The sequence below is a fragment of the Manacus candei genome, unplaced genomic scaffold (genome assembly GCF_025592945.1).
Source record: "Manacus candei isolate 608988 ecotype Guabito, Panama unplaced genomic scaffold, ASM2559294v1 h1tg000005l, whole genome shotgun sequence".
NCBI classification, from domain to species: Eukaryota; Metazoa; Chordata; class Aves; order Passeriformes; family Pipridae; genus Manacus; species Manacus candei.
In genome coordinates this window covers 18,601,810-18,618,335 of record NW_026138053.1, presented here as the reverse complement: position 1 = coordinate 18,618,335, position 16,526 = coordinate 18,601,810, and the positions used below count along the sequence as shown (strand labels likewise).

Genomic DNA, 16,526 nt, shown 5'->3' with positions numbered 1-16,526 from the left:
GACAGTATGATATACAAAAATCCTGAATTATCTGCAAAAACAAAATCCTCTGGGAAATCCGAGGTTCTTGCTATTTACTTGTCTAAATGTATATAACTGTCTTGTTATCAGTTATCCTGCATTAATTTCTCAGTTTAGTTTAATCTATACAACTGCAAGTGTTTTATTTTTTGAAACATGGAGTACTTAGCATAAAGGCACTTGAAGAGGGCCTTTGTGGTTTTTACCATTAGGCACTTGATTCTTCCAGTAAATAAGATACAGGCAACTTGTAGTCGTTAAGTATATTAAAAAAAAAATCGAAGTAGGTTGTGTGAAACTATTAAATATGACAAAATTAAAATAATGTGATGAACATAATTTGCTGGTTCCTGATTCCAGTGTGTGTTGTACAGGTATTTTGTTTCACTATGACCTGGAATAGGTCAAGGTCTCACTTGGTTATTTGATTCAGAAAGAAGCTGGGAACCTCTGTTAGATATTTAGTTAGGATTGAGTTAGTACATCAAATTAAGTTCCCTAACAAGCATAATGAAGAGACCTTAGGTAGAACTTAGAAGTGCTATCAAAGTGCTTAACTCAGCAAGTATCTGTACCTAACAAATCCTTTTTATGGAAGTGAACTACATTTCCTGTGTCAGCTGCGTATAGTCAGTCAAATAATGAATTTTTAACATATATATTCATATAAGAGATTGCTAAATTAAAAAAGTTAACCAAATACAGAAAGCTATAAAAATACTGAAAGTAAAAACCATTCCCTCTACCTTGCAGAACCTGCCTCAATGTGCTTAGCATGACTCAGTAGTGCCCGTTTTTGCTGAATAAGCATCTTATCAGAGTCAAGTGCTTGTTCTTCATGACAATGCAGCGAGGAGGTAATTCCACATGATCGTTCACTTGCAGGACAAGACTAACTAGACAACTGAGGTTATTTTGGGATTGTGCTTAGGCATAAGTACTGTGTGAGGCTAGAGAAGAACTACATCCAAAAACATCAAACAGAGCAGAACTGACTACTTCAGACTGCTCTGTTTTGTTAATTGAAATATTTTGGAATTTGTTGCCTTTGTAGTATCAGAATTTTCTTCAATTTGCTGTATAAATGATGGTGAAATTTGTAATAGAGTTATCACTGCTCATGAATTCCTTCCTCACCTCCTGCAATATCAAGCTTGGTCTATGCCTTCCCTGAGCTGAAATTCTGCAATTTTCCACTCTTAGTTAAGACTTGGAATTTAGATGATATCTCATTATGCTAGCAGATTCATTTGAGATTTGGGTTATCTGGGGAGAATCCCTGGAAAAGGGAGTGTGGGGGCTAAAGCTACTCAGCTTTCTTGAACTGTGCTGTGCACAGAATCTGCAAGGGAGCTGGATTCAGAGACGTGGGTTAGAGTGGTACAGAAGGGGATCCTCACACTGCTGGTGGCACACCTTTCCTGTGTGCTTTCCCTTGCCTGCTGTTACTGTGTGTTTTTTACTCTGGATATCAGCAACTCTTGTTTTTACTTTTTGTTTTTCTCCCTAAGTACATCTTATACCAGTTATTCCATATATGTTCTTGAGTAAGTTTCATCAAACCATCGGAATTACTGTTTTTTACTGTTGTGTGAGAAGTATCTGAACCTCTGTTTTCAGAAGATAGGAATGGTTAGTTACATACATAACTACTGATGCAATGGATATAAAAATTCTGCCAGCTAAATGTAGAGAGCTGATCTCATCTGTTCTTTGCTCAAGTGCCTGATCTAGTCTAGGCAAAATCTTTAGAGAATTTAGCTAGAAATATATGTATTTGTTGTGCAAGTGATGACTACAGTGTAATGATCCTTTTTTAAAAAATATGACCAAATTCCTTCACAAAATTCTTGCAAAAAAATTCTTGAAGCACAACCAACTTGAGTAAGAACAGGAGTACATATGTGTGTTTACAAAAGCCGTATTCTGTCAAGGATCAAATCTCTTGGCCAAAGCATAGTGAGATTGGGGGACTTTTATTTTCAGCGCGAGGGTAACGATTATATCGTCTTTTTCTTTCTGCCTCTTTCTTCAAGCACGGTAGTGGGAAATGGGTTTGTCTATGTTTTTCTTATGGAGGTAGGTCATAAGAGAACTCCTGACCTGAATATCATTTAATGGGATATGAGAAATATCCTTAGTAGTAGGTAACAATACAGGTGCTGTCTGTAATTTGCAATATTTATCCCTAAGTATCTGTGTGTACAGTATCATATGCACCTTTTGCTTAGTACTCTTTTAATGAAGTTGTTTTCAGTTCTTCAAGGGACATGAAGCAAGCTCTGTAATCAAACATTAGGCAGACAGGGAAGGCATTAGCAGTCATGCTCAGAATAATTTTTCTTCTACAGATCAGTAAGCTTCTTATTGAAGTATTCAGCAGTAGAAAGAAAAGCTGTGGAACCTACATTACAGGGCAGAAACTAACTAGTAATTACATGAGATTGTTAAGATTAGTAAGTTAAAACTCTTGTGCTCTGTGCAGGCTGTAGCTGGGCAAGACAAAACCACATTTGTGTCTTAGAAAATAAAATCCAAGGTTTTGTGTTTTTTTAATATGTCGTCGTGTTCTATTTAAGACTTTAGTGCTTTGCACTATTGTAGTGGACTGATCAAAGAATGAAAAGATATTTTGAATTGGCTTAAACCAAATCTCTGCTTAACACTATTGTAAAAAGTGTATTACTTCTTGTGTTGTTCACTGCTGCTATGTTGATCTTGTTTGTTGGGGTTTTTTAAAAAAGATATTTCTCTAATGTTCTTTCATTCTACTCTGTGTGATTTTTTAATTTTTTTCCCTTATTTCTCTAATTTTAGTTTTATTTCGGAACCATGTATTGTGGCAGTTTTGACCAGCACAATATAAGAAAGATATTAAGCCATAAGAGTGTCCAAAGGAGGGCAATGAAGATGGTGAAGGGCCTTGAGGAGAAGCTGTGTGAGGAGTGGCTGAGGTCACTTGGGCTGTTCAACCTGGAGAAGAGGAGACTGAGGGGAGATCTCATTGCAGTTACAACTTCCTCGTGAGGGGAAGAGGAAGGGCAGGCACTGTTCTCTTCTCTGTGGTGACCAGTGACAGGACCCAAGGGAATGGCCTCATGTTGTGTCTGGGAAGGTTTAGGTTGGGTATTGGCAAGAGGTTCTTTGCCCAGAGGGTGATTGGGTTGCTAGAACAGCCTCCCCAGGGAAGTGGTCACAGGACCAAGCCTGACAGAGTTCAAGAAGTGTTTGGACAATGCTCTTGGTCCTGTGCAGGGCCAGGAGTTGGACTCGATGATCCTTGTGGACCCCTTCCAACTCATCCTATTCTGTGATTCTGTGATGTTTTTTCATATATGCCTTGCTGCAATTCTGGATGTGGGAGGTATGTGACAGCATGAAATCCTGCCTGGGCCTCTATGCTGTGTATCAGAATGCTCAGAGGAAATATCAGCATTTAACCTACTGTCTTGATACCAGTCATCACGGCTCCTGGGGACTTCCTTCAGGTGTTGTGTTACAGGCTTGTCTGGAGAAAGAGGACATTGCTGAGTGGTGATCGTAGTTTCTGCCCACCTCAGAGTGGTTTCTGTTTCCCCCTCAGATATGAAAAGTTGCTTCCATGTGTAATTCACTCATAATTGCAGATTCAGCTAGTAAAAGTGAGCTGTCCCACTTGATTTTTTTTAGCTGTACCTAAAATATGTTGTTTGGTGAGAAAGGCAAATCCATAGAATTTCTTAAAAATTGGGGTTTTTTAGAGAACTTCAGCAGTTATGCTGTCAAAGCCTGTATTTGGAACAGTAGCACACTATATTTGTAGTGTGGTTTTTAATTTACTCTTTCTCATTGAGCATAGTGGATCAGGAGATGTAAAAGAATGCAGCTTGTCTTACTCTTTACAGAAGAAGTGGAAGAAAACCAGTAGAGCTGTATATGGAATTAAATAGTTTTCTCATTCTTTCTGTACCTCCTTTTAAAAAGAACCCAAACAAACCAAACTAAAAACCAACTATTTTAGATACCTGTTATCCTGTGTGTTTATTTAGTTGCTTGTAATTTTCTGGGAGAATAAATCCATATATGTTACTAGTTTTAAATATTTTTATTAGTAAGAGAACAAAAGCTTGATTTTTGCTAATTGAAAAAAATAGCAATTTTGTTGTTTGTTTCTCAGGATAATACTCATTCTTCTTTTTATTAGCTAATGTTTTTAAAAAAATCTTCTGAATGTCTTGCCTGGATTCTAAAGAAAATAACTTGGAGTCACTTATGAGACCGAAAATGCTTGTATTTGATTGTTTATGTAAAATAAAGTTTGTGACATGAATTTAGTCGGTGTGGGTAAAAGTTTATTACACTTAGTTTTGATAATACAAAGCATTATCTAAGGTCATTCCCTTCATTGTTCCCTCTGTTTGCTTAAGTAGTTTGCAGTTCATTAATGATTTACTAGAAACAATAAAAATGTGACTCAACTAACTAAATGTAAATAATTTAATTTTCCTAATGTATTTATAATGTATTGAGCATATTTGCAGTTTTAGCAACACTTCAGTGGCATTCTCTCTCTGTTGGCAATCCACTTTATAGGCATGATCAAGTTTTCCAGAGAAGCTGATGATCCAGCACAGGAGGTGAGGGCTACTAAATTCCTCTGGGAGAGTTTCCAGGGATAGCTTTTCTTGCAGGCCAGTCTCAAAGCACAGCTGTAGTACCCAGTGTACTAGTCATAGATCAACAGCTGGGGAAAAAGATGCTGCTTCCACACCTGCTTGCAACTTCCTTGGTTGTCAGACCTCAGTGGAAGGCAGTGTCCTCCCACAGGCAGGGATGAAAACAATCCCCTCGTGCACAGGCAGTGTGAGCAGTTCTGGATCAGCACTGGTGACCCCCAACACACTTGTAGCAGTAGCACTCTGTATGAGGCCACTCTTAGGTTTGACTGCGAAACATGATTTTTTTGCACCACCTCCTCCTAAAAGGCAAATCCAGTATTTTCTTGCTGTTTTAATTATATCTTCATTTCACCTCCTGGGGAGGTTCTGAAAACAGCACAAGGTTTTAACCCAGGAGCCATTCAGGCTAGGTAAGAAAGATGTAGCAAGGAAAGATTATTAGATCAATGACCCCTGGATGTCACAGATGATCCAGATCTTCCCTTCTTTCTTGTGTACTACATATGCTAAACTACCCTTCTGCAGTCTGTGCTGGAAACTCCTGCCAGAATTGCATGGATTTGTATAGCTGACCCAGGCTCTGCAGTCCCTCACAACATTTTGGGGGACTGTACTGGTAGTTAATGACTTGATTTTTTCTCTGCGTTGCTGGGCCAACAAAGGAGTAGCTTATGCATCCCTGGATAGCATTGCTGCATTGCCCACTGGAGTGCAGGCTCCTTGGGAGGCTGGATATGGGCAATACTCTTTTCCTTCTTGAATACTTTGAGTGGCAAGAATTCAGCTCCCCAGCGCTTTCCATTATTCCCCTAAGAGCTTGTATCAGTATTTGTTCATAAAGGTCTGTAAGTAAATTCATAAGGCACAATAATGGTAGTGGAAGGAGTTTATTCTGAATGGGTCCATCGGTAGTGTCAGGAGTGAGGAGATGCTGGTTCCCAGCCTGGCTCCACTGCTGCTGCTGGGAGCACAGATGGAGTCTGGGGCACACAGGGCTCTCAGGTCACATCCAGGGGCCAAGGAGAATAAGCTTGTCCCAGGAAGGCTGGCTATCAGGAACAGTTTTGTGAATGTCTTTATTAGATAAAGTGAGTGTAGTTTGCCTTTTTTTTGTCAAACAAAGCAACTTAACTGCATTAAAAAAATTGGTATATGCTGCTGCCTACTTCTGAGGTCAGCATCATCACTGTCATTGGTGGTACAAACACTAAGGGCAGCATGAAGTCTGGATCTGTTCATTTCCTGCAGGAAATTCTGGAATGAATTATGCGCATGAAGTACCTAAAGTGTGATGATTAGATAGCATATTACCGTGTGACTCATGTTGTTCATTGCTGTTACCATGGCTGTCACAGCTACCTTGTGAGATGTTTATATGAATATTTTTCATAGCATTGAAGTGATGGTGTTAGCAAGTGTTGGGGATTTTTGTTTGCATTGTAAGCTGTGTTTAAAGTCAGTGTTTTAAAAAATACCGTCTTTGGAAATTGTTCTAATCCATGGGAAATCTTACTTAATACTTAGAAAACTGTTTCTGTTTTTGTTATCATGAAGACGAAGGAAATCTGTTTAGCTGTAGGCACTGCCTCTGCAAACCACAGTCATTTTGTTATTCAATCACAAGAATCTAATGTAAATCCTGGTTGTCATCCTCTTTTTTATTGCTGCATTTGGGTTTTTTGTTGGGTTTTTTTTAGGGGGGGCAGGGGGAGTTTGTTTATTTTTAAGTATTACAAACTGTGAAATAGCCATTGTCTTTTAAGACATAACATAAGGAGAAATGTACCTCATCTTTTAAAAGAAGCTATGTTTTATTTATCAGTACATGCTTATTTTAAACCTAGTTGAGCATATATAGCTGCATCTGCATAACATAATTAATATACTAGAAGAAAAAATGTATTTTTCTATAATGTTGGGGGTTTTGCTAAAGATTAGTATAATCGTGTCTTCTTCCTGGATTATGACTTTAAATACAGATAAACTTTCACATATTAATGCAGCATTTTCGTGATGATGAAGGTTGTTTAGCAGGCAGTCTCAGCTTTTATTTCCAGTACAAATAACATTGATCAGGCGGGGGGGGTGTTTTTCCTATGGTAACAAATTTAAAAGATCTCTTTAGCTCTGTTAAAGGTGAGGTGATGTTTGAATCATTAAATTTGCTTATTCTTTTCATTTTCAGTTCTTTAATTTTTGTGTTCATTTTCTTACAGGAGTTATTTTAATTTGAAATTTAATTTGTGTTCTCAAATCTGTTATGTTTGTTTTCACTTGCCAAAAGCTGGCAACCAGACAGAAAACTATAGTTTCAGTCTTTTCACGTATGTGGCTGTGTTGACAAGCAATCCATAAGAAAGTGATCTTTTGTTTTGCAAGCTAATTAGGTATTGCTGCTTCTTGTTGCAGAGTGCTCACTTGGCCATGATTGATACCCTCATGATGGCATATACAGTGGAGATGGTCAGCGTTGAGAAAGTGATTGCCTGCACTCAGCAGTATTCAACCTTCCTCCAAGCTACAGATGTACCTTATGATATTGAGGATGCTGTCATGTACTGGATAAACAAGGTATGAGTATTGGAAAGGCAGGCTGACTTTCTTTGTAGCCTGTGTGATTCGATTAGGGATGAGAGGGTAGAATATCTGTGTATGTAGGTGTATCAGCACTGTGTCTGATAAAGACTGTTCCTTTATCCTGTTTATGAATAATAAAAAACAAAGTTTGCAGAAATAAGTTAAGCATGTTGTATGAACCAAATAAATGGGAAGGCTTACTAAGTACTGTAATGTACATTACATGTGACATCTTAGCTGTCACTGTCACATTGAGGTGCCATGATGGCTGCTCGAGGGTCCTTCCTGGCTCTTTAGAAGTTGTCATCTCATTGTGTAACCTAAACCCAAAGGTATTCTGTTTGAGTTTGAACACCTCTTGCTTGAAGTGATCTACCTTCACTGCATCATCAAATCAAGTAACAAGGATACACTGTTAATCAAATATGATCGAGCATAATAGGGGCAAGGTAGTTCATACAATGTAAAGCTAACAAGTAGTGACCCTAGACTGCATCTGAGACTGACATTGGCTGATTTTGCTTCAGGGATTTAGTCTGAAATAGTTGTTTTATCTTTTTAGTTAACTCTGTGGTTGTAATTTGTAGACCTTTTGAAAGCTTGTAATTTCTATGATTTGTTTCTTAGACAACTGAATGAACTATTTTGTCTCTAGGTAAACGAGCATTTGAAAGACATCATGGAACAGGAACAAAAGCTAAAAGAGCATCACGGTGCAGAATCTGCAGGAGGTCAGAAGGTAGGTGTAGAAGTTAAGGTATTTTAAACTAGAATAAGCATTTATCTGTAAACAAAAACTACTTGCATATAGTATGTAAATATACATTTGCAGACATTGAACTTATAACTGCTTGTTAAAGAAAGAAAACTTGTAGTATGCATTTTGTTATTAGTTTTATCATTTTCATTAAAATACCCATTTAAAAGTAAAACTAATAGAATTGCACTTTTTATTCCCAGTTGTTCCTTTTGACAAATAAATCTTTGATAGTGGGGAAACATCTGTTATGTTAGTGATAAGGAATTTGTTAAGATTAATGAATACTTTTGAATGAATTAGATCTACAGTCAGATCTGATATGCAAAAAATAGCACGTTGTATTCATGGTTTTTAATGATATTTTTCCTTGTGTATTGTCTGAATCTCAAATGAGAGATCTGTATGTAACATCATGAGGAGTATTGCTCTGGCTATGATCCAAAATACTGGTTGATTACAGGTTTTATCATATATACAATAAAAACAGATTATGTTTGATTTCCTTTCCCAACAGGATTTTTTTTCTTTTGTTTGTGGGGTTCAGATAATTAGGTAGCATTATATACTCACCCAAATACAGAGGGATAGCATACACTTCTAGAGTATGTAAAATTGCTTGCTTCAGAACAAGATCATTTATCTTACTGAGATATAATTATTATTGGGGAATTGGTAATCAGTTTGAACACCCTTTGGTATTATCCCTGCACTTGAATGCAGAGCAGATTTCTGAGCTCCTGCAAGGCTGTAATCCTTGTTCCTCTCCTGGTCTGTTGTCATGTAAGCTGCTGTCTCCTTTTCAAAGCTGCTCTGAAGGAGTTGTGGGTTACCAGGCCAGATTAGATGTTCAGCTTCAAAAAACATGAATGTAGTGAATGTCCTTCAATTTGTAGGGGTTTTTTAAATATAAGGAACGATGATGAAGGCTAATTAGGATGTGACTCAGCAAAAGAAAATGGTGGGTTTTACAATAGTAGTGTGACCGATGCATATACCCTGATATGGAAAATTTAAGATGTGTTCAGTAGTGATAGTAGATTACAAATCTGGAAAATGAGATGTCCTTGACAAGTTCATTTCTCAAATTTAGATAAAACAACGTAAACAGAGGGCAGGGAGATAACTTGTGTACCTCTGTCCTCCAGTGATTTTTCTTTTTGCTGAAAATAATAGTAGGTAGTTTTATGTGGTTTTTAGGTCTCTTGGAAAGATGAGAATAATTTTTAAAATTCGAAGTGCATGAGAGTCATAATATGACAAACAAATATATATAAAAAAGATTGTTATCAGAGCAATGCCATAAAATTATCTGTATTATCTATATTTGTATTATTTTTACTTATATTGTAGTTTGCATTTTATATTAGGAATAAAATGATAAAATTTTTAGTTTATAATTTATCTTCAATGTCAGCATTCTTGAATCAATTGTTGATTCAGATTATTTAACTCCGAGTTTTCTTTGAGAAACACTGGTCTGTTCAACTGATGACTAATTTACTATGAAATCTCAGCTATTCTTTTTGTCATGATGGCTTTACAAGGCAAACTAATGCAGATGCATTGGGTGGGTCAAATGCCTCAAATCAAGTTGGTCAGTTCCTCACAGGAGTTTCTGTTAAATTATCAGCTGACTCTGGTCAAGCATCCCAGTATTCATTCCCTGATACCCAGGTGTTTTACCCTGATTATCTGGCTCCATATTGTATCAGTCCATGCATTTCTCTTTTAAGAGCTCAGAATCAATGATAGCATTGACCTTCCAACTTGTACTCAGCAAAACTGTGTCAGAACTGTAGCTAAATTCCTCTATGAGGTTTGGGTGTTGCTGAAATATCTGTATAATGTTTCATTTCATGCTATTCCTGGGTTTAGCTATTAGTATCAGTAGATGTTCTTAGATTAAAAAAGGGGGAGAATTAAATTCTGCCTTTGTTTTAACTAAAGGAATATAACATGCTTTTCCATTTTTATGGAAAAAATTAAAGTATACTTCTAGATATTTATTTAACATTTTTATTCTCATATTACAGTTGTAGCTTAATTCTCAGTAGCTGGATTCAATTGTTTTTATTTTCTTCCTTCAATTTTTTTAAACTCTTAATTGCTGCTTCTGTTTGTATCTTAAAACTTAGCATGAAGGGGAACTGGAATGTTCCATTGTGCAGCTTTTCTGTCTTCCACCATCCTTTTCAGGTTGGGGCTTTGTTATCTAATTTAGGTTCTCTGGGTTACCTACACAATTAGCAGTTCAAAAGGTGATGATTCCATTCTAAAATTTAAGAAACTTTGCAATCTCCCTTCTGATCTAGGCAAACACCTTTGGATATTTGAATGTTTCAGAACTAAATTTAAATTATGAATGTCCCTTCCGCTGATTAAAAAGATGACCAAACAAACATGGGAAGAACAGATCATTCTAGTCATTAGGGAAAACTTTCCTTCAGTTTTAATTTCTGGCCAAGAAGCAGTAAAATCAGGTACCTAAAAGGTGAAGTAAAACTAACAAGTAGACTTTTTAATAATTTCATCATATCCTACTGTGATAAATTCATAATCACTTGTGAAAAATAATGTCAGTGTAACCCTCAAGTCTGCAAAATTAATGCCTTACTGTCTTGTTACAAACCTGTAGTGAACCTTTTTGCAGTAAACAATAAATCTCTACGTTTCTAAAAGTTTTAAGCATCATATAAACAGATTAGTAGATAATACAGCTGACAAGATATACCTATTTTATATTTCTGGATGGATAAAACCAGTGCTAACACATTATGAGGTTGCTTTTGTTTTCTTTCACTTAATTCTGCTACTGCCTGTCTGTAGAAGATGAGAGGAAGGAGTATTATATGATTTTAAGTTCCAGGTAGTCCTCTGGATCTTGATCACCTGGTGATTTGTGGTAACCTCATCCGTTTCTGGTAGAGTCTCTGCATCTTTTTTCACAACTAGGATTTCCAGTTTTGTAGTAAATAGCTTTGGTTTTCAGGCTTCCATTGGATAATATGTAGTGACTGCACAGTTGCACTGGTTAAACTATTGATTTTCGATGTAGTTGGAGCATTCTCAAAAACCTGTTGTTTTCCCATCTGCTTCTGTGATTGAGACTGAATCAGTCTTAACAGATTTAAGACAAGTAAATGCAAATCCTATGAGAGAAACAAATGTATGAGTATTCATCAAGTACCTGTGTTCTTCAAAAGTTTTTTTTAAATTAGTTTAAGCAGTGCGACTTTTTGCGTGAAGGTAAAACACTAACGCTGTAGTTCCACTTTCAATTTAATGTTTCATAAATCCACACTGCTAGCAAAAGCTAACCTGTCAAGAAGAAAAATTTGCAACAGAATCAGCTTCTTGATTAATGCACAGCTGCATGAACACAAATGATGGTGCAAAGAAGATAGCAGAAACAAGTAATTAATGAAAGACATGACTGCCATGTTTTGGCACCATAGGATGAATTCAATTTATCATAGTCACGTTTAAAACCTTGTTGGGGGGATAAAAAAGTCTCCTTGTAAAGAAGACTTTTTGTCCTTTCAGCTTTTGTTTTGTTTTGTGGGGGATTATTTTGGTTTTTTCGTTGTTGTTGTGTTTTTAAACATTGGGAGAAGTCAGCCAGGATTCTCTGCTTAGTTTGTTTTATAGTGACTGATTTTTATGAAGTTCCAGAGGAAAAAAGTTTGTTCTTGCTGATTGAAAGTGACAGTTCAACACCCATTGAATTCCCATTATGTTGTCCAAGAGATTTCAGCTTTTCTTTCTCTCTTTTCCTTTAAGTGGCTTTACAAAGCATATATTTATAAATCTTGGGGTAATTTTGAATTTAAATTTGATTATCTTAAATCTTTCACCCCTTTGAATCATAGTCATCTCAACTATAATTTCAACCAACTGGATAAATAAAAATATATATTGGATTACTAGTTTTGAGTTCAGTTACTGTTTCAGAGAGCTAGTCTTGAGAATTGAAACAAATTTGTGCTTTTTTCCAAAGAGTAGTTCTTCAGCCTATCATTAAATAGACATTGGTGGCCTTTTTTAGTCCGAATCTGAAATACACTTCACCTTGATAAATCCAAGAAGAATGTTCCTATCAGAGTTAAGCAGAATAATAGGCAGCCTAGGTCTGTTCTCAGTCAATTTATCTAAAACCCTCTTTTATGATATGGTTTAGAATTCCTGATTACAGTTGAAAATTAAGATTATTTGTTTTCAAATTCACATATTTTCCCATACTTTGACTATATTTCAGTGATATAAAGAGATACTGAACCCTGTAGAAAGTGCTTTATTTGGGTGTGACAACAGAAATGTCCAGAGCCACACATGAGCATGTATCTTGTAGTTAATTTCTTTCCCAGTGCCTTTGGGATTCTCTACTGCAACAATCCAGTTAAATAGAGGAGAAGAATATTGAGAATAGCCCTGCTACTAATGGACACCCTTTAGTGCACAATAGCTTTTTTGCATAAAAGCTTTGTATCATTACTGGAGCTGTTTTAAAGGTTTAACAACTACATAAAATAATAAGGTTCCGCTACAGTTTTTTCCGTAGCAGTTTTCAAACTATGTTTTTATCACTCCAAGAAAATATTTATCTTCATTTAAAAAAAAAAATTCTTTCCTGCACTTTGGTAATGGGTTTGATTTTTATTTTTCCTAAAATGAAATCCATAGAATGATAAAGTTTTCTGTGTGTATTTATAGTACTGATATACAATATTTTTATTCTTAATAGTAGAAGTATTATGCCAAACTAGTGTGTAGAGTTACAGAGAAGAATCAATTACTTCAGTGTGCTTCAGATTAGTATTTTTTGATCACGTATGAGTTTAGAGTTGTATGTACCAGATCTGATCATTCTCTGCCAGCAGTCAGAACTCCATCTGCATTTCAGGTCATTGCACATCATGCAGCTGATGCTAATGTGATTTGTCATTGCAAAAATATAACTGCCTGTACCTCTTGTTGTTCTGAAAACTGTCATACGATTGTTTAAAAATACTGTTGAATGTTACTGTTTGGCTTGAAGTAACTAACACAAGCTTCACTGCAGTTGGTTGTACTGTACTACAGTGTGTTTATCCTTTTTTCCATTGCTTTAGCTTCCCTGCTTCCTCATGTGTGCTGCTGGTGTTCATTTTGATACTTGTGATCATGACTTCAAGTCTCAAATGAATTCCTCAGTCGGATTGCATATGTAGAGTACAATTAGATGTGTGAAAGCATTTCATAAAACTGCATTGATCTGACAATCTTATCTGTTCATGTGGGAAAATTATAATGTTGATCTACAAAGAGTGCAGACATATTTCTCCACTGTTATTGCTGCTAATTAGCTCAATACGCAGAAGTTACGGTGCACTAATGCTTACCATTAAATTACAATTCACTGTTATACAAAACTGAGAATGTTAAAGAAAATTGCTTTGTAAAAGTAATTTATGAAATCTGATAAAATGTTCCTTTTTTTTCCTTTGCTTTTTGCTTTTATTCTTTTTTCCTACTGCTTCCTCTGAAGTCTCCTACCAAATGGTTTTGGAAACTGGTTCCTGTAAGTTTGCCCAACTGCTTCACTTTGATCAAATTGCTTATTTTGGGAATGGCTTTGTCCATGTCATGCTGGTCTAATCATTCGTTTCATTTATCTGTATGAGATAATTTTATAAGAGATTACCCCACAAAGATATGCATACTGCAGAAGCCTACTTTGCAAGGTAATCTGTGCAAAAGAAAAGAGATATAATGCTGGATAAGGAATTACTTTTCAAGCAGTCAGTGGGTCTGTTCAAGGCAGTGCTACCCAATATTAACTCATGTCAAATGATCAGGGAATTTGCAAACTACTTTTTCATAAGCTTTCAGTAATCACATACTATTTGATACGAATTCTCTTTTTAAAAGAGGCTTGAAGAAATAGCTTTTGATTATTGATGCTACATGGAATCTGAAATCTTATTATATGCAATCATTACACCATTTGTCTAGAACTCCCTATGTTTTCAGCTGATTTAAGACTGCTTTAATCTCTCCCCACACAAAGTAACCCAAAGCAGTCTACTTTTAGTGAGACTATAATTTCACTAAAAGCAATAACAAATAACTGTTCATGTCTGCAGTAATAATCAAGTTTGTTTTCTCTGTGCTGTGTCAACTTGGTGTTATCATTACTTTCCTCTATCATGCAGTAATTCACCCCTGAAATGCATTCAGATTATTTATTCTCCAGCAGGTTTTACTGGGAACAAAACAGTCAGCTGTTTAGGTACATGCAGAATTGCTTAGGTACATGCAGAATTGCTTAGGTACATGCAGAATTGCTTAGGTACATGCAGAATTGCATACTTCTAGTCTGAATTCCAGAGAACTAATTCTGAACTATCTTTGCTCTAAGGATTACCAAGTAACTGATACAACAGTCCCTCAGATATTTGCTGTCATAATTAGTAAAAGGCTGTTCTTACATTGCAGAAAGAGTTGAAAATAACAATAAAGGCAACAACAGAAGTTACTTGGTGTCTGGAAAACCAGTTTAAAAGTACTGTCTTCAGCAGACTAATCAGTATTCAAATTCCTAACAGTCTCTGCGGGCAATTTCTCTAAAATGCTATCTGTTACAGTGATGACACACAAATACACTGCCCTTCACAGTATAGTCCTTCAATTTTATTTTGGAATTAAGATAGTGTAACTAAATGGAGGGAATACTGAAAAAAAAAAAAACAAACCCAAGATTTAAGCACTTTTTTTTGGTCTCATTTTCACAAATTAGGATGGCTACTTCAAAGCAGTTTTAGAATATGCTTGTATTCTATTCTTGTCTAGGGTGTTAGTTTGCTACTGACGCTCTTTCTTTGCATAAAAATGGTATTCAAATATAGAACGTTCAGTATATTGAAAAGCTAACTCCAGTTTACCTGCCAGTTGTCCACAGACAACTCAAACCAGTGGTATTTATGTTACTTTGAGTTGTTGGTTCAGTTGAAACCCGAGTGCTACTGAAAATACAATAGGGAGGCCATGGCTCAAGCTGCTCTTAACAGTTCAGCCAGTCTTCTGCCTCTTCCTTTTATAAAGAACAAATGTTTCCTAGAGAGAGATTCCTGAGCATACAGGCAGCTAAAAACTTACTCGGAGAAGTAAATTTATAACATGTTATCTACTGCCTGGTAAATGTGTAAGAGCATTCATTATTAATGATTAACTCTGAATACACACAAGCACTTATGGCAGGGTAGCTGCTGTGCTGTTGGCTCTTCTTTATCTGACCTTGTTTGTAGGCAAGTGTCTCGACTACTTGTTTTAAGTATAAGCTCAAAGATGCTAGATCAGGATGGGTTTGGATCTCAGAAGGAAGATGCCTGAATTAGCATTTATGTTTTAATTAGCACTAGAGCTTCATCATAAATGTAGAGGTTAATCTTTTGCGTTCTTGCATCCATATATATAGTAGCAAGCATTGCAACTGATGAGAAGGGTTTCTTCAAATTGAAGTTTATTAAAAATGCAGCACAATTACCAATGTCTTTTGGTTTTTTCAGTATAATTTCTCTTTTCAACCAAATTGAAACATGATGCCTGCTATACCCTACTGAACCTAGCAGATCAGGTTATATGGGTTTATTTTTCCTGAAGTAACGTGCCTGGCATACTCTATAATGAATTAAGTCCTCTTTCTAGGTCCACTTTAAAGATATGACACAGTTTCTAGCATCTGTGTGCACTGTTTGTAAGGCCAGTGAAAGTCTCATTAAAGTGGCATTATACTTCTTCACGGGATTTACTGTGCAAGACCACTGTGTTATCGATTTCAACTATTTTTGAATACTCCGTTAAAAGATGCTATTCAAAAGAATATATAAATTACACAGAGCTTGTTGACCATGGTGTTGAGTCCATCTGTATCCCATATCTGTTATCATTATTCATGATTAATCATAATTAAATGGTAGTATTTCATAGACTTAATTTCAGTCATTTTGAGGAGGACATATACAGACACAGTCACATGGTATCTGAAATTTGCAGGATTTTCATCATATTGGGACAGTGGATTGCCACAGTGAAAAAGAATAAACTTCCACTGCAAGCATAATTGGCCTATTTGATTAGAAATACTAGGGAGTAGTAAGAACATGGAGAAAAGAATATTAATAATGCATAACAGTAGCATGATTTTGTTTGGTGTTAGTGAATTTTTCCTGTAGCATGCAAAAATGAGATTTTCATTTTTTTACAGCTTATTTGACACACAAATACCACTGCACTAAAAGTATGAAGTAAAGAATAAGTTTTTTTAAAAAGAATAATTTTTTAAAAATATTAATTGGTTAAAGTATAAGTTCTCCAGGTCAAGTACAAGCCCATTATTTTTCTAGAACGGATGTGGCTGCTGTTGCCAGATTAGGCTTTGACTTCCTAGGCCAGTTAGGGGACACTAACATTCACTGAAATAATCCCATGTGATCCTTGACATAAATCCAGTGGCAGTAAGTATAGCCCTCAGG

General features: G+C 36.0%; 1 protein-coding gene across 4 annotated transcripts in view; it reads left to right on the top strand.

The window, feature by feature from the left end:
* Window positions 1–16,526, top strand: part of CAMSAP2 (calmodulin regulated spectrin associated protein family member 2) — an 82,220-nt gene that overhangs the window by 33,283 nt on the left and 32,411 nt on the right. For 2 of the 4 annotated variants that reach the window (XM_051808051.1, XM_051808043.1), the window contains exons 3-5: window positions 7,089–7,250; window positions 7,912–7,995; window positions 13,541–13,573. In XM_051808051.1, the coding sequence (XP_051664011.1) occupies window positions 7,089–7,250; window positions 7,912–7,995; window positions 13,541–13,573 (279 nt within the window). The remainder of the gene's footprint in view (window positions 1–7,088; window positions 7,251–7,911; window positions 7,996–13,540; window positions 13,574–16,526) is intronic. The other 2 variants (XM_051808058.1, XM_051808066.1) reach the window with 1 other exon arrangement.